This window comes from Amblyomma americanum, chromosome 11 (assembly GCF_052857255.1).
Source record: "Amblyomma americanum isolate KBUSLIRL-KWMA chromosome 11, ASM5285725v1, whole genome shotgun sequence".
In the NCBI taxonomy this organism is placed as follows: domain Eukaryota; kingdom Metazoa; phylum Arthropoda; class Arachnida; order Ixodida; family Ixodidae; genus Amblyomma; species Amblyomma americanum.
This window is the reverse complement of record NC_135507.1, coordinates 102,736,574-102,759,334: the sequence shown is the minus strand read 5'-3', so window position 1 is coordinate 102,759,334 and position 22,761 is coordinate 102,736,574. Positions and strand designations below refer to the sequence as shown.

Sequence of the window (22,761 nt, the reverse complement as noted above, 5' to 3'; positions counted from 1 at the left end):
CCCCTATATACTATGCGAGTACTGCGCGTGCCGCTATACGTGCGCTGGGGCGGTGAAAGTCAGAGAGAAAGCACCACGCTGACTTTGGCGAGAGGAGGCCATAATCTTCCATGAAAAATAAATATTCGCTCTCAGAAGCATCTGGCTACTAGCCCACCACCCACTAGTGTCGATTCTTACATGATCCTACCGCCAGCTTGTCAGAAATGACGCAGGTGACTAGCCTACACCAGATTTAGAGGAAGAATGTTTTTTTTTTCAAGGCTGCAACGCATTGTCTAGTATCGTGATGATGATACGAGACAATCTCTATTTCCCTTACAGCTTCAACACTTGCATTGGCTCTTTCAAACCCGTCTGTATCGAAGTGGGCTACCGACAAGTTGAAAACCATCATTACTACCTCGACCGGCTATTACATTCTGGCTGGAAACACACTAAAAGTGACATCAGGGCTGCCCCTGAGAAATACGAAACTGTGTGGTTTGGTACGTCGGTGGAGAGTGGCCAAATAGCAAAGGTAAGATCATTATCAGCATACTCGAATTCTTTATACAGGGTAATTAATCAAAAAAGATATTTTTTGGAAAGCCGTGAAATATACGCCTGTCGGTGTGTGCGCGTTCACTATACGGAGCGGCGGACATCATTTACGTTATAGAGAGAAACGAAAAGACGAGCAATTAGCTAAAGTGAACTGGTCAACTTTTTATTCTTTGGTTTTAGGACACAAGATTATAATGACAAATAAAGGCTGTCAAGATAGAAGGCAAGCTCACTTTATAAAATTTCTGATATATGCAACGTGGCAAAACAAACTGAAAGAGCTTGGAAAAGCATTATTTTCCCTTTCGATATTTAGAAGCATACTGACATTATGGCTAGATGGTACGACGTCTTAGAAAAAAAAAACAGCGCAAGAGACGGCGGGCGTCGAGAGGAGAGACACTGCAACAGCCGTTTTTTTATAAGCGCGAACGGCACCATCGCGACTCCAGTTCATTACCAGTACCTTGAGCCGTTTCTTCAGTTTTGACCGTCCTTCTAAAAACGCGATCGCTTTGTCGGCTACTGATCCGGAGTTCCCAGGTTCGAACCCCACCGCGGCGGCTGCATGTTTATCGGGGCAAAACGCTAAGGCGCCCGTGTGCTTTGCGATGTCAGTGCACGTTAAAGATCTCCAGGTGGTCGATATTATTCCGGAGACCTCCATTACGGTGCCTCTTTCTTCTCTTTTTTCACCACCTTTATCCCTTCCCTTACGGCGCGGTTCAGGTGTCCAACGATATATGAGACAGATACTGCGCATTTCCTTTCCCCAAAAACCAATTATTATTATTTGGCAGCCTTAATACCTTTGTCCGCGTTTTGCTTCTAGGCAGGCGAAGCGTGCTTATTGTCGAATAGAGCTGTAAATTCTGTGCGGCGGGCTAAAACCATCCAAGAGCCACACCCGCAGGATATCCGGCACCGTCTCTTCGGAATTAAAAAAAAACGGCGCTTCTGGTGTCTGTTCTTTCTACATCCGTCGTCTTTTCGGTTTTAAAGGGAAAGTTTTACTGGCCGCGAACTTGCGATTTCTCCGTGGCCGCATTGCGAGGAGGCACATGACGTCACAATACGCGCCTCGCCGCAAATATTTCTCTCTCACTCCCTAGTCGCAACTGCGCATGCGCCACTAGTAGCAGCGAGCCACAGGTGTTCACCGCTGCGCAGCGCTGCGCCTTTCCTTAAAATGCAATTTTCAATTTTCAGTTCTCTCTTTCTTCTTTCCCTCCCTCCTTTATTCCTCCCTTTAGGGCGCCGTTCGGGTGTCCACCGAGATATCTGAGACGGTTAGTGTGCTTTGCGCACTCGCCGCGCCACCTGGCATGACGTCACACCACGCGGCTCGCCACCGCCGTTTGGTATGACGTCACACGGCGTTCCTCGTCGTTGCGCTCGCCTCCGCTCGCTTCGCTAGCTGCGTCGCATGCCTGATAACATGTCGGAAGATTGGCAAGGAGAGCTCGCGTGCGCCGCAACAACAGTTGTCTCGTCTTTAACGCGACAACAACGTAGCTAGGCAACCAGACTATCCTGGACTTACAATCAAGATTAACCAAGGCTAACCATACTATGCCTTAGCTTTCGTTACGTAAATCCTGGCATAGCCGAGCTAAGCCACTGCGATTTTTTTTCCAAGATCTCGAAGCGTGATGCGGATTCTGATATTTCCAAGACTGCGCTCGCCTTCCATTTTGACCGCCTTGAGTTTCGCTTTATAACCTTACATCATACCGCTAATACAAAAACAGATATTTTAGTTAATTACAGTTTTTAAAGGCATTTTGTCAAATAATCATTATTCGCCTTCACGTGCAATCAAATTACACGCGCGGCACCGAAGTATCTTTCAGGGCTTTTAAAAGAAAATTCTGTGTTCATGAATAAAAACCATGCTGTAATCGTTTCGAACGAAAAAAATTGAATATTCGTAAATTTCGCAACTGTTGCATTGTTAAGTAATAATCCGTGTACGCTGCCAATAATAACGAAATTTCGTAATCACCACTAACGAGTGCGAAGACACGACTTGGAGAATTTAGGAATGAAACTACAAGAAGAGTAGATAGACGTCATTGCTGTGGAGACCTAACATACTGCGCTGCTCAGGAGTATCGAGAACAGACGTAGCAACAAGGAAAAATTCAAAGGTGATCAACGGGTTAATCCGACAATAATGCGTGAGCATGGCTCGACGCCTCTCCATTGGTCGTCACACAAGCTTTCTTCCGGCTTTATAATGATAACAAAAATAATAGCGTTTATTCCCGTCATGGCGTACAGAATTGGCAGAGGTGGTGAAATAAAAGCCTAGACGTTTGACTGGGTTCTCACCACCTTCGAAGCAGTGGCATACAGGCAGAAATATTTTTACTTTGTGCACGCCTCATTTACGCACATGTAGGGAAAACTGAAAAAAAAAAAGAAAATGCAACAAAGAATAACACGTATTATAATGCTTCATAAAAGAGCGGTAGTGGTGTTGCTCATGATGAAGAATAGTTTGAACAAACGCTTTCAATGATGGAACATGAAATGATCGAAAATGAAACACGAAGAATATCAATATTGAACCAATTGAGCTGCTTAGAAATAGTGGGAGCCGGTAATTAAGCATTTGGTAGCCGTAATTAGTACGCGCAGCGGGTAAAGTCCAGCGTGGCTTAGGACGTTGTGGGTATGGATCCTGGAAATGCTGGAGTGAGGCTAAATGGGAAATTGTGTTTAGGAAGGCTTTTTGCTCAGTTGTAAAACACTTAATTAACTTATATTACAACAGATTGAGCACGCTTACAATACTGAATGTCGTGAATAGATGCCTGGTTATATGTCCGTAAGGTAAACCATACATTATTCTAAACGTCCTTTTTTGTGCAGTGATAGTTTTTGGAAGTTTGTGTTTGTTGTGGTGGCGCATACTTGTGTGCAGATATTCAAATGAGAGCAGAATAAGCAGTTGTACAAAACTAATTTGACTATTAGTGACCATAAGTTCTTCTGACGGTAAATGAGGCCAACTGCTCTGGATAATTTTTATAGCACGTGGCAGACATGTTCATTGCACTGCGTGAGTTAAGAAAAGGCTACACCTAAAAGGGACAGGGTTTATTGACGGGAAAGGCAGACAGGTTGGCCAGAAAAATGAATATCTTTCCTGCTACTCTGCACTGGGGAATGGAAAATGAGAAAAAAGAGGGTCACGATGGGGGGTGATCATTATGGGAGGAGGCACATGAAAAAAGACGAAAAAGACAAGGCACACTTTCTAGCTTCAAAAACGCGAGGCAAGGCCCGTGTCGCTTAAAAATCGTGAGAGCGCTCGCGTTGCCTGTAGAGTTTTCAAACAATACGGCCAAGCGCCGAGGGCCAAATCCTCCTAGAGGGGCCTTGTGTCTATAGACTTCAAAGCAGATGCAAGCATGAGTCTTTCACGTGTATATGCTGGACACAACACTAAAACATGTTCTATAGTATTTTGCACGCCACATGTGGTACAGTCCGAGGAGTCCGCTTGTCCAATTACGTACAAGTAATTGCGCGTGAAGACGACGTTTAAACGTAACCTATGTATTTTGCATGCAATAGGGCGGGGTGATCCGCGAGGAACAGAAAAGATCATCGCCGGACCTAGCCATTTAGGGCGGATGTGTCGAGTGTCTGGCAGGGCCCAATATCTAGCCGTCGCACTCCTCATAGATCCCGAGAGGTGACAAGTGGTGTCCGGTCTAGAGAACGGCACAGCTGCACGCAGGCCACTGCTGAAGGCGCGCCTTGCTTCAGCGTCGATGGTCTCAATTCCATCGAGTCCGCAGTGTCCAGGGATCCTCTGGAACACTATGCGGTGACCTTTTTCCTGAGCAGCTGACAGGAGTCTAGTGATATCAAGAACCAGAGCCTGGTAGGTGGTGTGGCGTAGGGAGAATACCAAAATTTGTAGTGGAGATTTAGAGTCAGTGAAAATGCACCACTCCTGAGGCGGTTCTCCGCAGATGTGGCGAGTCGCTTCCTGAAGGCGCGCAAGCTCTGCAGCGGTTGAAGTAGACTTGTGTCCTAAAATGAATCTGCGGGTCGTCTGCTGAGCGGGGATTGCGAAAGCTGCTGTTGATGCCTTTGGTGACGCAGATCCATCCGTGTATACGTGGACACAGTTTTGGTATTATGACCAGATGTAGGCAAGAGCAAGTTGCTTCAGGCCGCTAACCGGCATCACAGATTTCTGGATTATGCCAGGGACATACAGGCATACTGAAGGCTGAGCCATCACCCATGGTGACTGCAAGAGATGATGCGGCAGGGCATAGTCTGACGGCAATTCGGATTGATATTTATATATTTATAAGCCTCGACCATGACAGATCGCGGTCAATGATAATGCCCAAAAATTTGTGGTGGGAGACATATGGTATTGCAACCCTCTTGAAGTGTTACCGGGCAGCGGCAGAGAGACTTGCACGTGAATGCGACTACAGCACATTTTTCGGCTGCTAAGTGCATACCCTGACGCCGTAGGTACCTTGAAGTAGATGACACGGCACGTTGTAATCTCGCACGCATTTGCGGACGTGTCTCACCCGAACCCCAGATGCAGATGTCATAAGCATAGGCAATGATGTGGATGTGAGTGGGAAGTTTGCTCACCAGTCCAATCAACGCCCCATTAAATAGAGTTCGGCTGATAACTCTATTCTGAGCTTACTATTGAATTCTACCTGACTCGTAGAAAAGGTCATTGGTTATATGGCATATCTACAACTATTTTTGACTTCGCCACATTAAAAGCCAACGAATTAACATTAGACCAGGCTTCTAGCTTATTTAGCATATTTCGCTCACGTGGTATGAGATCACAAGTACTGCCAGGGATAAACGTGCTGGTATCATTCGCATACATGATAAAAGCGGGGTAGGTTGTAGGGCGAGGATATCATTAATATATTCGTTAAATAGCACTGGCCTTAATTTGCTGCCCTGTGGCATTCCAGACAGAATGTGTGTTGTTGTTTATTTAGAGTTTTTAATATCGACATACTGTGTTGGACATGGCAGACAGTATCTCATTAACTAAATTGATTGTCCTCTTATTTTATGAGATTCTAGATTATTAAACAATATATTGTGATTTATGCGGTCAAATGGTTTCGTAAAAATAGATTCCGGTTACAACATTCTTTCGTTCGAGGCTGCCTAATATGAATTCTTTTTGGTGAAGTAGAGCGAGCTCTGCTGACCTGTTTTTTCTGAGTCTGCGCTGGGAATTTCTAATTAGGCTGTGAGCTTCAAAAAATCTCTCAACACGCGCAATTATTACCTTCTCAACGGCCTTTAAAAAAACTGGCAGGATGCTAATTGGTCGGTAATTTCAGGTTACTTTTTATTTCCTTTTTAATGAAGGACTACAGCTTTGGCAGTTCGCATAACTTTTGGAAAAGTGGCAGCTTCAATGCACAAGTTATAAATGTATTGAAGTGGAGGCGCAATACTGTCGATTACGCGCTTGACAGATGGATATCATCAATGTTACAACAGCTGCGTTTTCTTATCTGACCGAATGCAGAAATGACCTCGTTTAACAAAACAGGCTGTAGAAAAAGAGTACAGAAATATCCCTCTGTCACATTAATTCCGTTCGGTACTACGGGCTTGGTGATGTCACTTCCGGTCGTCTCTTCCACGTTGCGGTCGTCCCTTCCACGTCCCTTCCGGTTTGGTGACGTCCCATGACATGCTTGTCATTAGCATGCAACACTACACTTGCTGCTTCATCGTATCCACTTCTCCGCATACTTCTTTTTTTCTCCTTCCTCCTTTCTCGCGGCTCAGCTTCACTTCCACACCAAGATTTTCGACATGGCCCCTCTAATACAAAAACATTACATTTGTTTCTCAATGCAGCTCTTCTAGAAATGCGCTGTAATAGCAGAACCAAGGGGCACATGCTCATAATTCGTGATTTCAGGCTTTGGAATGCGTCCCGGTTGGCCATCTACGGCAAAGTGCGTGAAACCTTTTAAAATCCCGTACTAGAACAATGCGCTTCTCCCAACGTCCTTAGCTCAGCATGCAGACGCATGCTGATGTTACATACAGCTAAATGTTGAAAGAGAGCGCGGATAAAGAAAAAACTGCTCTACCAGCGAAGTCGAATGCATAAAGCGATTTCGCAGGTACTGCGTACACATTCCAGTGCAATGCCTCTAATTTGCCTTATGCCCGACCCGAGTGAAGGACCGCAGTCTTTTCACAGGCGCCTGCTCTTTTGCAAGACTAAATAAAAGCGCCCAATCTCTGTGCAAAGTACGGAAACCAAGGAGTCTGCTTCTGAGCCCTGCAGCGCGGCTCCTGCTGTATGCTCAGGGACCCTAATCTCGCGAAGGCGGAACTTAAGTCCTCAACCCTCCCAAGCTTAGGACTGTCCCATGTGCTAAGGAGCTCCGCTACACGTCATGGAAGCAAACCCCTGGGCTGTATATTTTTTACAAAGACTGTACATCCATTATGGTGCAAAGGGGAACGTAGACACGTTTTCCAGGCCGCAAGGACCAGCTTTAATTAAGCTTTGTATTCATAACGGTCACGATACCAAGCTGCTTTCATGAACAGTAAACTCACGGAGGAGTACCAATATAAAAACATGCAATTACTGCAGACCTAGCACAGACCTAGCACAGTGCCTGGGATCGTATATACGCCGTATATAAGAAGCACCACCACAACGTTTTGCCTCATTGTGAACTAGGCTGCCGCATGGGAGCCCAAACGTTATTACACTATTATTTTTGGTCGGTGCGACTTATTAATATCATGTACCATCCCGACCAGGCGGGATTCCTCCAGATCCTTGACTAAAAGCAAATATGCATGTGCTTAACTACCTTTATTTAACGACAGTGTGGTGTCTGAACAAAACCGTATTTTAGTAGAGTGACGCGCTAGCTTCAATAATTACTATACATAGGTCAAATTCTCCATGAATAAGGTAAAAAAGTGCCAGAATAGGAAAAACGCGTAAATAACTGGGGACAGATACTAGGTGAAGCAAGTATTGATGACCTTTGATTGATCAATAATATGCTGCGCAGCAATGTTACTTCCATTATATACGGCAGTGGCATTTCCCTCTACTCTCCAGCACGCCCTGTACGAGGCCAATCACCTCCACTCTTTCCTAATAATTTCCTGACTACTTTAACTAAGTTATTCCCTAAGTCCTGGCTTTGTTATTCTTTGATGGCGCCTAATGTGCCGCGCTAACATCTGTTCGCCGGTCATATGGCATGCATACAGCGTAAGCATAACAATGGTTTGGAGTAAACGGGACTACACAGCGCAATGAACTTTGTCAATTCATCGCGAGAATTCAACATTTTGTACGTACAGCTGTTAGTGAAGGCTTCTCATCGAAGAAAAATTCAGGATTCCGCTTTACCTTCGCTATATCTACTTCTATTTGATCTCTTCAGGGACTTTTTCCTTTATGTTTCCTGAGAAAAGATGATAAATAGTTTGTTCCATTCCCAGTGTTGTTGCCCTCCCGGTGAAAGAAGCGAGTGCAAGCACTTCCAACAAATACTTAATGCATTAATCCAAGAGTCCCACGATGCTTTTTTGGGTTTTTGAAATTCTTCGCCTAGGACCAGGTTCCTTAATAATAAACTTAATAGGAAGAATATAAGATAAAATGATACAATGTAATATAATATAATACCATATAACATAATTTATTATAATGAAATATATTCCTTAATAATAAATATTATAATAACTAGACTGATCCCCTTGTATTGCAGCAAACGAAGCAATAGACCGATTTTACAAAGCCCACCGCGCATGCGCGCGTTTACCGGAAGTAGCCAAGCGCAGCTAGCCCCCGTCCGGCGTCAGCTCTGCACCCCGCTAGCAGCTGATACCCTCGCAGCGCTGCTCCCTGCGATTACACTGCAGCCCTCGAAACCTGTAGCGGCATCTCTATCTGCTTTAGATAAAAGCAGAGATGCCGCTACAGCGTTTCGAGGGCTGCAGTGCTAATCGCAGCAGGCGCAGCGCTGCGAGGGTATTCAGCTGCTGCGGGGTGCAGAGTGACCGCGGCGGGGGTGCTGCGCTTGTTACTCGGAATGTTTCCTTAAAAATGTTACAGGTTATGATGAAAACGTGCTTCACCGTTGCTTTTTCTCGTATTGCAGACAGAAGATTTTATTCTACGCATAATGATGCACTCATCTTAACATCTTGAGACATTTTCGCTGTATGCATGTGGGCATTAGCTATAACCGTGTCACAGTACGTGTGCACTCTTCATTGTTTCATCGTGGCCCTTACTAAAACGGCCCATGATGTAGCTTTCTAGTTTATTCATATAAATATATAAATATCTTCACGATGTGCTGGGCGCGTTACATGTTGGAAAGTTGGGCAGTACGAGCGAGCTATGAAGTTTTTAAGTACAGTAATGACAAATGCTTGTGTTTAGTGTAAAATGAGAAAAGAAGCCAATAGGGCAGGTTTCAAGAGTGCCAATATAAGTTTGGGCGGTTTTTAATTTTGCGGCTTGAACGCCTGTGAAAAGAATGCGTAAATGAGCACAAGCAGTAACACTGTATAATGCCAACAATTCGGTAGGGACGTATAGGAACAGCATGCGCTCAAATTTACGATGTAAATTCACACTTGAAATGAAAAACAAATGCATGGTCATATCGAGGCACATACCACAATTATACAAAGTTTAAAACACGGCAAGTAAAATGAATGTTTCGGAAGAAGGTTGACATACAGACCAACAATATCACTACTAAGCAAGGGCTGCCTTTAACGTTGCGGTAAATTCGGAGTTTGATACAACCAGACCTATATCGCGCGGATTAGGTTCCATGATCTGATTGTGCATTGAAAAAACGACTTCAAAAACTGATATACGCTCTGGTATCCCTTTAATATGATTCGGACGATTTCGACGCTGCCAAATGTATGTGAGTGGGAAAACATCGTCATCTTTATTTAGTGCCGCACCTCGTAAAAAACTGAGTCGAAAGAATTCCTGGCGAGGGGAAAGCAGACGCCATCTCGATTTTTTTTTTGATGCCAGTGATGCAGCTTTGGAGCGAATAGTTATCGGACACAAAACGGGCGGCTCAGTTCTGAATATTTTGAAGTTTTCAAGGCTTTGTGTGTACGGGCTCCATAGGACGCATGCGTATTCTACATAGGGCAGACATTTGTGATGCATAATACTTTGATCTTTTGAGGCGCATGTTTCAAGTTTTTCAATAAAATTTAAACAGCGGCCAGCTTTCAGAGTTAAGCTACCAATATGACGGTTCCTCGACAAGTCTGAACTAAATGTTAAGCCTAAACATTTTTCATCGTTTGCATGAGAAATAATTTGCTGTTTAAATCGTACTACGTATTTATCGGTTTATGCTTTCGAGTAAAGCGAATATGCTATCATTTTGACACGCTTAAATTTATGTCAGGTGTGGCACCAACACGAAATAGGGCTGAGGTCATTTTGGAGCTCTAAACTGTCGGTATCATGTTTTATTTGCCGGTACAAGACGCAGTCCTCGTCATAAAGTCAAATTTTGGAAGTAATGTCGTAGCCAATCTCATTTATATAGACCAAGAACAACAGTGGACCAAGCATTCACCTCTGCGGCACACATGAAAGTACAGAAACCGCATGGTATTGAGAACCATTAATTGAACCCTTTTGAAAGCGTCCTTTTAAATAATTTTAAATCCAGGAAAGTATGTTATGTGGCAAGCCAAGAGTGGATAACTTGTGGAGAAGAAGAGTCACGATTTTTTCCCTCTCTCTTGCTGTCGATGTTGTTGCATCCAGATGTTGACGTGGTGTGGTAGAGGGCGAGTCTCGTGAGTGACCCGGGGGACGTACTTCGCGACTGGCGAGTTTGAGACAGGCGTGCAGGTCTTCTGACGTTGGCGCTTGGAAAGGCTGTCCTCAAAAAGTTATTTATTACAATATTTACAAAGCTGATTTACATATGCCGAAAGATTTCGGCCTCTCCGCTTTAACTAAAAAAGGCAAAACTCCAAACTCTAGCGACTCCGGGCCACCGTCGGCCACCACAAGGCCAACCCGCCCGGCCGCCGCTCAAGGAACTCGCTTCTCCAACTCCGCGACCCCGGGACCACCACCGGCCGCACACGGCCGATCTGTCCGGCTGCCACCAACCAACCTCTCGCGCTGCCCTTAGCGCGCACCAATCTCCTCGTCCTCCCGCCAAAACTACACCCTCAGCCAATAGGTGACTTTCCCGCCACATATCAGACGCAACATATCACAACACAAAATAAAAGCACACAATATAAAACACACGCCTTGCAACGCAGAATAAAAGCACAAAATATCGAACACACGGCTAGCTGCAAGCTGCCGTGGCTAACTAGAAAAATGCCACAACGAGGGGAGAGAAACCATTTACGACACATGCGTCTTATTAGCCGTTCTGGCCTAGGGTGCCCGGATGCCCGCTCGCCTCCGGCGCTGGCCCACCCGAGCCGTCCTGTCGTCGTCTCCTGTTTCTGACCGACCGACTTCCAAAAACAGACCATTCCCCCTCGCTTAGGCCGAGGCTCCCGAAACTCGCGCGCGACGCCGCCATGAGAGCCTCTCCCTTTTGTCGGCGCTTTCCCCTGCTCCCCCTCGGCGGCACTCCCCACGCTTTACCACGACGTACGCCAGCTGCGTCGTGGCAAGAAGGGTGTGGGAAACCGTATCAAACGCTTTTTGTAATTAAATCTAATAATACGCTATCGGTTTCCAGGCACTGTTCATAGGTAGAGAAAATGTCATGTGAAAACTCGTTTAACTACGTAACTGAACACCTGCCAGAGCAAAACCCATGCTGGAAGCCAACAAAAAGTTATTATTATGGGAATGGTTGAATAGGTTTGAAAAGATAATATGTTCCAAGGTCTTGAACCAAAAACGTGTTAGAGATATCGGCCTATGGTTAATCACCTGGTTCCGAAGCCCGCCCTTGTGAACAGGCACAACGTGACCCATTTTCCTGTCTTCCGGTAAATCACATTTACTAAGGGACGTAATAAATATTACGGCTAGATATTCAGAAGAAGTTCTAGCGCAAGAATTGAAAACAACGTTCGGAGTACAGTGTGGACCAGAAGCTGAATTCGCATCTGTTTTTTCAAGTAATTTGAATATTCCCAAGCTGTCAATGGGGATAACAGGCATGTGCTCAGAAATACAGCTTGAGTCAACCGGCAGATCGCTAGGTACGGTCATTGGAAAAACCGACTCGAAGTAATCATTAAAGCAGTTTGCCTTATCGGTTGTCATTATTAATAGTGTTTTCTTAGAGCAGTCGTCGGAATGCCGACATCGTTCTTGGGGTTTGACTTAACCCGCATCCGAAGCTGTTTAAAATTCTTTTTACCTTAGACCCAAGTTTGCGAAAGTAATTTTCTTTAGACGCTTTCATTTCGCCTGCAATATCATTACCCAAATCCTCTAGAAATTTATATAGCTGCTAATCTCCACGTTGCATGTATTGTATAAATTTACGTCTCCTTTTGTTAATTAGGAGTTTGATATTGTCCGTGAACGATAGCTATTTCTTAATCTGGGAGTAAGAATCTTCAGTCTATGTCGACGACCTTGGATAGCCTGCATATCTTCCAACATATCAACGTGTGATAGGAAAGTGCAGTTAATAATAAGCAAACTGGTAACACGGGCGGACAAGAATGGTTTCTGCTTTTCTCCACGGAAAACAGTGGCCATTCATTTCTCATTTAAATGAAGCTTGCAGACAAATCCCTGACTACATCTGAACCATATTTAATTAACGGTAAAAAATGAACACAAATTTATTGGCATAACTTTCGACACAAAACCCACTTTCCTGCCTCACATACACGCGTTGAAAAAGAAAGCTTCTCAATCACTGAACATGGTCAAAATACTGTTACGAAAACGATGAGGGGGGGGGGGGGGGAGGGGGGATAGGACATGTCTTTTTTAAATTTACCGCTCGGTGGTACGCTCTACCGCGGATTACGAATGTACAGCGTATAGGTCAGCGAGACCAGCGTACCTTAAGCGACTGGACCCAGTACATAATTTAGGTTTACGTCTTTCCACGGGTGCATACAGGACGTCGGCCATAAAAAGTCTATGTAAAAACCAACGAGCCATCACTTACAGACCGAAGAACGATGCTCACATGTTTATACAGTCTAAACATCCGTTCACTACTTAAACACATCCGTAACCAAATAATCACAAAGTGCCCGTCTAGAACACTCTTTAACAACAAACCCACAAACTACCGGGCCACTGCTCTTGCATTTTGAAGAGATGTGCCAAATCATCCGCGTCCTAGACACATTACCTGGCGTTGCTCGAAGACGAGATCCACTGCCTCCATGATACAATATTCCTGCAATCTGCGATTTCACTCTTACACATTTCCGTAAAAAACAAACTCCACAACAACATATATTACAAGAATTTCTTGCGCTCACGGGAAGGTACAGTACTTTCACAGCTTTTTACGCAGATGGTTCATAAACAGATGTTTACGTTGGAAGCGCAGTGGTACAAGGGAATTGGGATGAAGCAGGAAGTATTCGACAGTGGGCCTCCAACTTCATTACCGAATGTTACACCACCTGAGTAGCCTTTAAAAATAGTAAAGGAGAACCTTCTCAAAGAGCATTACTTACACAGACTCGCTAAGTGTACTCACAGCCCTTCATTCTAAAAATGCAATAACTCCACTGCTTGGTGACAGCATACACAGCATAACAACCGCCACAGCTCAAGTACAAATCATAAGTGTGCTGGGTACCGAGTCATGTCGGAATTAAACGCAACGAGAGCGCAGACTTGTGCGCAGCTCAAGCATAAGGCAGGGCGATAAAGAAAGCAAACGCAGCTGTTAACGATTGCATGAGTTTCGAAGGAAAATATAAGAAATTAAGAAAATAATTGCAGTCGGCTTGCAGCACCGAAGTAAACAACAAACTGGTGAAGACAATTTTAGGTGAATGGAAGTCATGTTGCCACCACGAGCGTTTTATTGAAGTTATTTTTTGTCGCCTCAGTATAGGCCACAAACACACCTCACACACAACTTTCTATTCACAGGTGAAGGTGAAGACAAACCTGTTTGGGACGGGTGTGGAAATAGGCTAACAGTTAATCACATTTTATTACCATGCACAAAAGTACAAAAACTAAGGAAAATGTACTTTACTGAGTTTTATAGTAAACACTTTACACTCACTGTTACTTTTGGGAGAATATATGCAATTGTCTATAGGTCTTGTGTGCTAGCGTTTTAATTGAAACAGATTTCTCCACAAACTCTAAATTTATACCCACTGCTTCGCTTCATTTTTTATACACCTCAGTGACTTTCACATTCTTGGGAGGAAGACTGAGGTTTTGTTTTAATAGTTGGGAGGATTTACATTCTAGCTCCAGCAAAGGATGGCTTGCTGACTTTACCCAATCCTCTTAAATACTTTTAATACTAGCCGTTCATAAAACTGTTCTTTTTCTCACAAGGTAATACAAAACAATGTTTTAGGCTCTCTATACCTGCGATAATTATTATTTCTATAAAATTCTGAAGAAAAAATTTTCCTATACCTTGATTTTGGTGCATGATGGCCTGAGTTGCCTATATGCCATAAAACACGACACAACACAGCATTCATCTGTAGCCAAGTATATCTGGGCTTGTAGCTTAACAGGAACCTTTCTTGGAACAGTCACTTTGCTTGCGTTTGTAAAGGACTTCGCGCCATGTCTGGCCTACTGTACATGTGCTTTTTTCAGTAATGAAAACTACAATTTATCTGCACTGTGCAGTTCACTGGCACAGGAGATTAAATTCTATATTGCACTCCCTTATGAGTTATGTTTCTGAGTTATGTTTTATGAGTTATGTCTGAGTGCTCTCGATGTCAAATTTTAATAATCCTGATGTACACGGCTCTCTTGAAATATTTCTGGTCCAATGAATTCCTAGTTCCGTATGTTTTCTACCGTTGCTTAAAGGGAAGCTGAAGCACTTTTCGAAAGAATTGAGTTCCATGCGGCATTTTATAGCTTTAGTCCGCTGAAAAAGAATATCGCATTCGAAAAGGGCGGAAATAAACGCAAAAAGCTGATTTTTGAAATAAAACGGGCACCAGCGTCTCAGGGCGCCGAGCGAACGCCGCGAATGGCCGGGATCGTCGTGACGTCATCTCCGGGATCTCCGGCCAACACTGACTGTGTTGCTGCGTAGCTCGTTGCTTCAGCTGGCTTGAGAACTGCATTTTGCAAATTTTGGATCCGTCGTTCACCAAAGCGCGGGCCGAAAAGCAGCAAGCAAAGCAGGACGGCCGGCAGACTACCCCTGAATGGCGTCACTTCCGCCAGTTCCGTCCCCCCATTCGGCGCTTCCGGAAACGAAATTTACACACATGATTTTCAAAGTCCCTTCTTCCCATCCACAACGTTTCATGCAATTTGAAAACCGTTTCAGCTTCCTTTTAAGACCCAAAGACCGTTTTTGGTGTTTGTGGCACTAGAACAAGCCCTGATCCCGCTCACACTTATTTCAACGATTTAACCCCCGCACCTGTGTGCAAAACTTAAACATAGGTTAAAGAAAAGATTAAGTCGTATCAGTTTGCAAAAGTACACTTGTGTTTTTATCTTTAGAGACCCTTTTTTTGTTACCTCTATTGCTTATGTTTGTGCATGCGCCATTCCCGTTCTACCATGAGAGCCTGATAAACATGTGCTTGTGTCTATTATCAGGATAGTCATTTTCTCCGCGCACGTCGCTGTGTTTCAGCGCTTCATCTAAAATGCTCGTAATTTACATTGTATAATGATTGTGGTTTGGGGTACTGTGAATGATTTTGCTGACTGACAGGCACTGCCGCTCCAGCCAGCAATGGCTTTGGAAGGCCTACGCATGTATTAGTTTTATATTATTGTCAATAAAAGAATTATCAATATTATTATTATTGCACCGCCTACACACAAAGCTTAGCAAGAGTAGCAAGAACTTCGTAGGCGCGCCCGTAGGCTTTTTTACCAAACCGGCGAGCGCTTACCATTATGAGCGGGCGCGTTCTGTGCAAGCAACACATTAAGTGCATAAGCTAACTGAGCTATGTGTTAAGAGCCCTTAGGTAAAGAATTTTATCAGGGATCATGTACACCCTTGCTCATTCAGATAACGGTCACGCGTTTTTCGCAACCCAAACGACTGACGGGAGGAGTTTTTAGGCAGTCAATAGAATAATTACAGCCTCGCCTGCGCAGTAAACGCTGCATGTGTGTCTTTTTACTTTCTGCGTCAGTATTAAACAAACACCTGTGTCCTACCTCCGAAGCGCATGCGGGCCTCGGAAGAATTGCGTGCGGGTTATCAAGGCCGGCAAATTCTGTTGGCGGACTCCTATCAGGCCGCCTCAAGGGCGTTCGGTGCGGGTTCATAAGGTTCCCTCGAAGAATAATGTTGTTTAAGGTAACAAAAGTCTCCTTAAGTATTCGCCCCGCTTTTGGGACGGTAAAGCAGATACGAGCTGCGGTAAAACGTTGCGTGTGTGACATCATTTCTTCAGAGGGCAGCCCCTTTGGGTGCTTTGAGTGCTGCATCCATTTTGGGCGCACAAATACTCTGGCCAGAATGCCGCTTAGCCCACATGGCTCTAACAAAGAAGTAGCAATGCCATTTCGACTTGTTTGCAAGGAGCATGGACTGTAACCGTTCTCTAAGAGTATATGAGGGCGTACGGGGACAGGTTACAAAAAAAATGTCGTGTGAAGGAACTTTTCTCACAGAAAATATAGCACTAGAGCGCAGAAGGTGAGAAAAAGATAAAAGCCCAAAGACCATCTCCGACTAGCGGGCGGAAGCTTGCACTAAAGAACCCTCTGAAAAACTAAGGAGAATGAAAAATGCATTTTATTTGCCACAAGTTTTGTCTTGTGCCGGAAACTGTTGTAAACTGCGAAGTAATAGACATTATCTTACTGTATGCAAAGGAACCGTTGAACTGGAGAGGACATGGTTAACGCGTTAAATAATTGTTTCGTACAGACACCCTGTGCAGGCATCACAGCCGCTAAATAATCTTTTGCCTTTCAGCCAACAAAATTTTCTTACAGCCATATGTAATCCTGCAGACGTTTGTTTAATATTTCAGAAACTTAATAATGCATCCAGTTGTGATGCCGATGGCTTACAGATACGTCCAATTCAACACATATATCAAACAGCTCCCATTTTAGTGTATAATAATACTCTCTGTTTTCCACAGCCATATGTTCTCCTCTTATGAAGTTTGCAGGGGCTGTAACCCTGCTCAAGAAGGGTTATAAATTGCACATCGGGAATTACGCTCCAGTTTCTAACCTCCCAATATTCTCCAAGTTTTAAGAGAAAGTTCTTGCAAAGCAGTTAGCCTCCTCTGTTTGAAAGCACCTATCTCTCTCAAATGCTCAAAACGGTTTTCAAAAAGTTCAAGAGAACTTCTGCACCTTGACCTAAAGGAATTCATCTTCCGTAACTTTGAACACAAACTTCAAATCATCAGTATATTTGTAGACATCACACCAGCTTTTTATTTTATTGATCGCAATACGCTGTTTTAAAATCATAAAGGAAGTCGCGTTAGAGGCCTTACATTAGAATTTTTTGAAGCCCTACTTCACGAAGAGTGGCAATTTGTATCCATATATGAATTTCAATAGGAAGTAAAGAAAAAGTTTCAGTCAATCAAGAGAACATTGTTGTTTCGTTTCTGTTAAGCTTTTACGGAAATGTCGTAGCCTATATACATAAAGAAGGAAGCTTATCGAAATTTGAGGTTTGACGAAATCTCGTCGGGTCCGGTGAATACATATAAAAAAATCAAGGCTCCCACCACAAGGTTTTTATGTGGAACTCGAAACGTCTCTGTCATCTTGACTACACCTTTTTTGGTAGACGCTTCTTCATTTTCTCACAGGAAAGCTTATTAAAGTGTATGCGGACAACATCAGAATATATGTATGATTTTTCCTGTCCAGCTGAGTTAGTACAGCAAGCAAAAGTGTTTGTTCGCAAACTGAACACTTGGTCCATGTAGAACTCCCTCGAAGTTAATACCAACAAAACAACAGCAGTTATTTTTCACATAAAAAGTAGACATATTCCAACAGATCTAAACGTAACATTCAACTCGGCAAAGATTGAAATTGTTAATACTTTGGTAAGATCCTTGCTGTGTATTTTCTATTGCAGGACGATTAGTTTGATTTCATCGCTCAGCAAGTTAGTCACGATGTAGGCATGAGCAGTAAAAATATACACAGTTTTCCTGTGTCAGCGAAGCTTTTAATTTAAAGTGCATTATTTGCCTCTCACATACAGTAATGCATTTGGTATGACGCTCGGCACTGAAACACAAATCAACAAGCTTCTAATAGTGCAAACATAATCTTCCGTATTATTGAAGGCCGCACCTGTCTGTGAAAAATATATCCTTCCTAAAATTCAGCAAATATGGAACCAAAGACAATGAAAACAAATTTTTTTTCAGTTCTCGAAGACATTGCAAGACATTCACTGAAAAAGCAAACTTGGAAGTCTGAACCAGTACGACAAACTCGTCATACAGATGTGTGCAAAGTTCCCAGGTCCCGAAATAATTGTGGTCATCAAATGCTTATGTGCCGCCTACCCAAAATTTTAAATAGTTTTCACAATAGAGGCATAAAAATTGACAATCTAACTCCGTCAGAAGTCAACTTTCTTTGAAATGTCATCCCTAATTAATATCTTGCACCACCAGCTAAATATTTTGCGGTGCATTCTTAGTCATTTTTTAGGCTATAAATGGTTTTGATAATACGATTATATACATTTTTAGCTGTCATAGCACTGTACCTATTATGATCTGTCGCCCTATGCAAATGCTTCACAAAGTGTGTGTACGCCTTTGACTGCCTATGCTTAATAGGAATCCAGGGCTCCTCAAGCTGCTTGCATGCAGATAATACCTCGGCTTCCTCCACAGAATCGAAAAAGTAGTATATATATATATATATATATATATATATATATATATATATATATATATATATATATATATATATATATATATATATATATATATATATATTGTGAGCGTTTTGCGCGAACTTTCACCTCTTTCATCTGTATATCCCCATCATCATCATCGTCGCTTGCCTGGGCTCCGGGGAGCGCGCGTTGTGTGTCCAGCTGTTCCCGAATAAAAGACGCCTGTGCAAGCGGTGGCTCACAAGTGGTGGAGGTGCTATTCGTATCCCCTACCTCTCGCTTCGGACCCGTCTTTCGCTCTCCCTGGAGCTCCGATCAGGCCGTCTTTGGCGTCTGCAGCCATCAGGTATGGAGGAAGGCAACGGAACGCGCTCATCCCCGTCGCCTTCCCCGGCTGCTGCGGCTGCCCCAGCCTGGACCATCACTGGCCGTCAATGCGACCCTCAGGTCTTCGACGGACTTCGTGGCGACGACGTCGACGACTGGCTCGACAACTACACCAGGGTTAGTACGTTCAACCGGTGGGATGACTCCCACAAGGTGCTGAATGTCGTCTTTTACTTGACTGACGTCGCAAAGACGTGGTTTCTTAATCACGAAGATGACATCGCCGACTGGAATACATTCACACAGCAACTGCGGCAAATTTTCGGCACGCCGACAGGCCGCTCTGTGCTAGCCAAGAAGAAGCTTGCCGCGCGGCTTCAGCAGCCTGGGGAGTCCTACACCTCTTACATCAAGGACGTTCTTGCTCTTTGCCTCCGCGTTAGTGCTGACATGCCTGAGTCGGAGCGCGTTCGCCACATTTTTAAGGGCATTGGGACCGTTGCTTTCAACGCGTTGATAGCCCAGAACCCCTCTAGCGTACCTGCCATTACCTCCACATGCCAGCGCCTGGACGAGCTGCAGTCATGCCGCCTTCAGCCAAACCTCAGTGATGGCAGCGTCCTCGTCGATGGGAACCTCCGTTCCGTCATCCGTGCCCTGATACGCGAGGAACTCTACGGGCAGCCCACCACTCTCGGCCCTCCCACCTTTAATATCCCTCCTGCTACACCTGACTTGCGGAGCGTCATCAAAGATGGGCGGGCCGCTTTCACCTGCGCCGTGGCTCCTGCCACCCCTCAGACACCTCGACAGCAAGATGAACGACGCGGTTACGCTGCTTTCGAACGTGCACCTGTGCGCCAGCCTGATACTTCCACCTCGCCGTTCTCCCAAATTTACCGTCGCTCCCCCTCGCCTCCAAACTCCCAGGACATCACTCGGTCCTCCCGTTCTACTCGCCTCCGCTCCCCTTCACCTTTTCGCCGCTCATCACCTCTTCGTCCCGCCTCGCAGCCCTTCACTCCTAGCCCGGAAAACTAAACGAAGCAGTTTTTGGAGGGAAAGCTGCTTGCCGTGCGAACTCTAAAATTCCTCCTGACCGCCTGTCGAATATGTTGACAGTGTGTGTTGAAGGGGTGTGGACTCAAGCTCTCATAGACACGGGCGCCGCTTTCTCCGTCATTCACCTTGCCCTGTGTTCCCGCCTGCGCAAAGTCACAACTCCATACACCGGTTCGCCTCTCCGTGGAGCCAACGGCACGCTCATCCACCCCACTGGCCAATGCACTGTGCGTGTTTTCATCGCTAACCAGCGCTATCATATTGAATTCGTAATCCTCCCATCCTGCGTTCATCCGATAATCCTGGGGCGGGACTTTTTCTCGTCTTCTTTTGCCCTCATCTCTTGCAACGACCGCCTCATCCGCATAGCAGATCCTGACTTGGCACCCTGGTCTGACTGTTCGCCACCACGTGTGGTCGCTGCTGCAGACTTCGCCCTGCCCCCTGGCCGTGAACAGCTCATCCTTGAAACTTAAGACTTCGCTTTTGACGGCGATGCCTTAGTCATGCCTTCGCCACGCTGGACCTCCCAAGGCATCGCTCTTGCCTCTTGCCTTACATCTTTCGTCCGTGGTTGCGCGGTCATCACGGCGCTGAACACCACCAGCCAATCCATGTTACTACGCAAAAGCGCTACTATTGGGTTCCTGTTTGAGGGTAAACCTGATCCTCTCGACACCGACCCGATTTCATGTGCTCTGTTACCAGCTGATACTCCCGCTCCGTGTTCTTCCTCTGCGCTCGCAGCCGCCATCAGCGCTGACCTTACGTCTGAGCAGTCGACAGCCTTACTAGAAGTTCTTATGACCCACCAGAACTCCTTTGATGTGTGCACGTCCGCATTAGGCCAGACTTCTGTAACGTCCCATCGCATAGAGACGGACGGCTCAGCTATTGTACGGCGCCGTCCGTACCGCGTTTCCGCATCTGAGTGCAAGATCATTGAGGACCAGGTTGCAGGCATGCTTTCGCGCCACATCATTCGACCGTCTACAAGCTCCTGGTCATCTCCTGTCGTTCTCGTCCGTAAAAAGGATGGCTCCATTCGTTTCTGCGTGGATAACCGTGCCCTTAACAAGATAACCCATAAAGATGAGTACCCGCTCCCTCGCATCGACGACGCGTTGGACTGCCTCAAAGGCGCTGAGTACTTTTCAAGCCTCGACCTCCGCTCGGGATATTGGCAAATCCCCATGCACGAATCAGACAAGAAGACCGCATTTGTTACCCCGGACGGTCTTTACGAATTCAATGTGATGCCTTTCGGACTGTGCAATGCCTCGGCCACATTTGAGCGCATGATTGACACCGTGCTACGGGGCGTGAAATGGAAGACCTGCCTTTGCTATCTGGATGACATTATCATCTTGTCGTCCGACTTTTCCCAGAACTTGCACCGTCTCAACGCAGTTCTCACGTGCCTTGCGAAAGACGGTCTTCAATTAAATACCAAAAAGTGCCACTTTGCCAGCAAAAGCATCAAAGTACTCGGCCACATCGTTAGTAAGGCCGGAATCCGACCTGATCCTGAAAAAATTGCCGCTGTCCTCAGTTTTCCTCGCCCCCAGCGCCTGAAAGAACTTCGCAGCTTCCTGGGCTTAGCGTCCTACTTCCGCCGTTTCATACGTAATTTTGCATCCATAGCGTCCCCCCTCCATAAACTATTGACTTCTCAGACGCTTTATCTGTGGTCCACTGAATGCGAAGACGCCTTCCAAGCCCTCAAGCAGGCGCTCACTTCAACGCCTGTGCTTCGCCATTTTGATGAGGCAGCCCCCACCATTCTCTGTACCGACGCCAGTGGAGAAGGCCTTGGGGCTGTTCTCTTACAACGCAATGATGCCAACCAAGAGCAGGTTGTAGCGTACGCCAGCCGTTCTCTTACTACAGCTGTGCGTAACTACACCTTAACAGAGCAACAGTGTCTCGCCGTTGTTTGGGCAATCCAGAAATTTCGCCCCTATTTGTACGGCCGTCACTTCACCATTGTCACCGATCATCACGCGCTCTGTTGGCTGTCGACACTGAAGAACTTGTCCGGCCGTTTGGGTCGCTGGGTGCTACGTCTTCAAGAGTACACCTTCACTATCACCGACAAATCCGGGAGAAAACACCTCGACGCTGACGCCCTGTTTCGATGCCCGTTGCCTGACTCCCGGACTCACGCTGCGGCCCCCTCAACAACGTGCCCTTCACCTCAGGCGTCCGACCTCCATCAGGATTGTGTACCCATTGTTGTTGCACCAGTCGACGTCCACCCCGATTTGCCCTCCCATCAGCTGGCTGATCCATACTGCCGCACTATCATCGATCGTCTCCGAGGCCAATCAGCGGCACCCAACAGTCGCTCGCGCCGCCAGCTTATATATAATTATAATTGGTTTTTGGTGGAAAGGAAATGGCGCAGTATCTGTCTCATATATCGTTCGACACCTGAACCGCACCGTAAGGGAAGGGATAAAGGAGGGAGTGAAAAAAGAGAGGAACAAATAGGTCCGTAGTGGAGGGCTCCGGAATAATTTCGACCACCTGGGGATCTTTAACGTGCACTGACATCGCACAGCACACGGGCGCCTTAGCGTTTTTCCTCCATAAAAACGCAGCCGCCGCGGTCGGGTTCGAGCCCGGGAACTCCGGATCAGTAGTCGAGCGCCCTAACCACTGAGCCACCGCGGCGGGGCCCGCCAGCTTCGCCAGTTCAGATTTCAACACGGCACATTCTACCACTACACCTACCACCCTACGGGTCACCGGTGGATTCCCGTTG

General features: G+C 45.6%; 1 protein-coding gene across 3 annotated transcripts in view; it reads left to right on the top strand.

Moving 5' to 3' along the window:
• Positions 1 to 22,761, top strand: part of LOC144110178 (uncharacterized) — a 315,005-nt gene that overhangs the window by 31,838 nt on the left and 260,406 nt on the right. For 2 of the 3 annotated variants that reach the window (XM_077643013.1, XM_077643012.1), the window contains exon 3: positions 325 to 520. The exons of the other annotated variant lie outside the window; for it this stretch is intronic. In XM_077643013.1, coding sequence (XP_077499139.1) covers positions 325 to 520 — 196 coding nt within the window. The remainder of the gene's footprint in view (positions 1 to 324; positions 521 to 22,761) is intronic. 3 annotated transcript variants of the gene reach the window in all.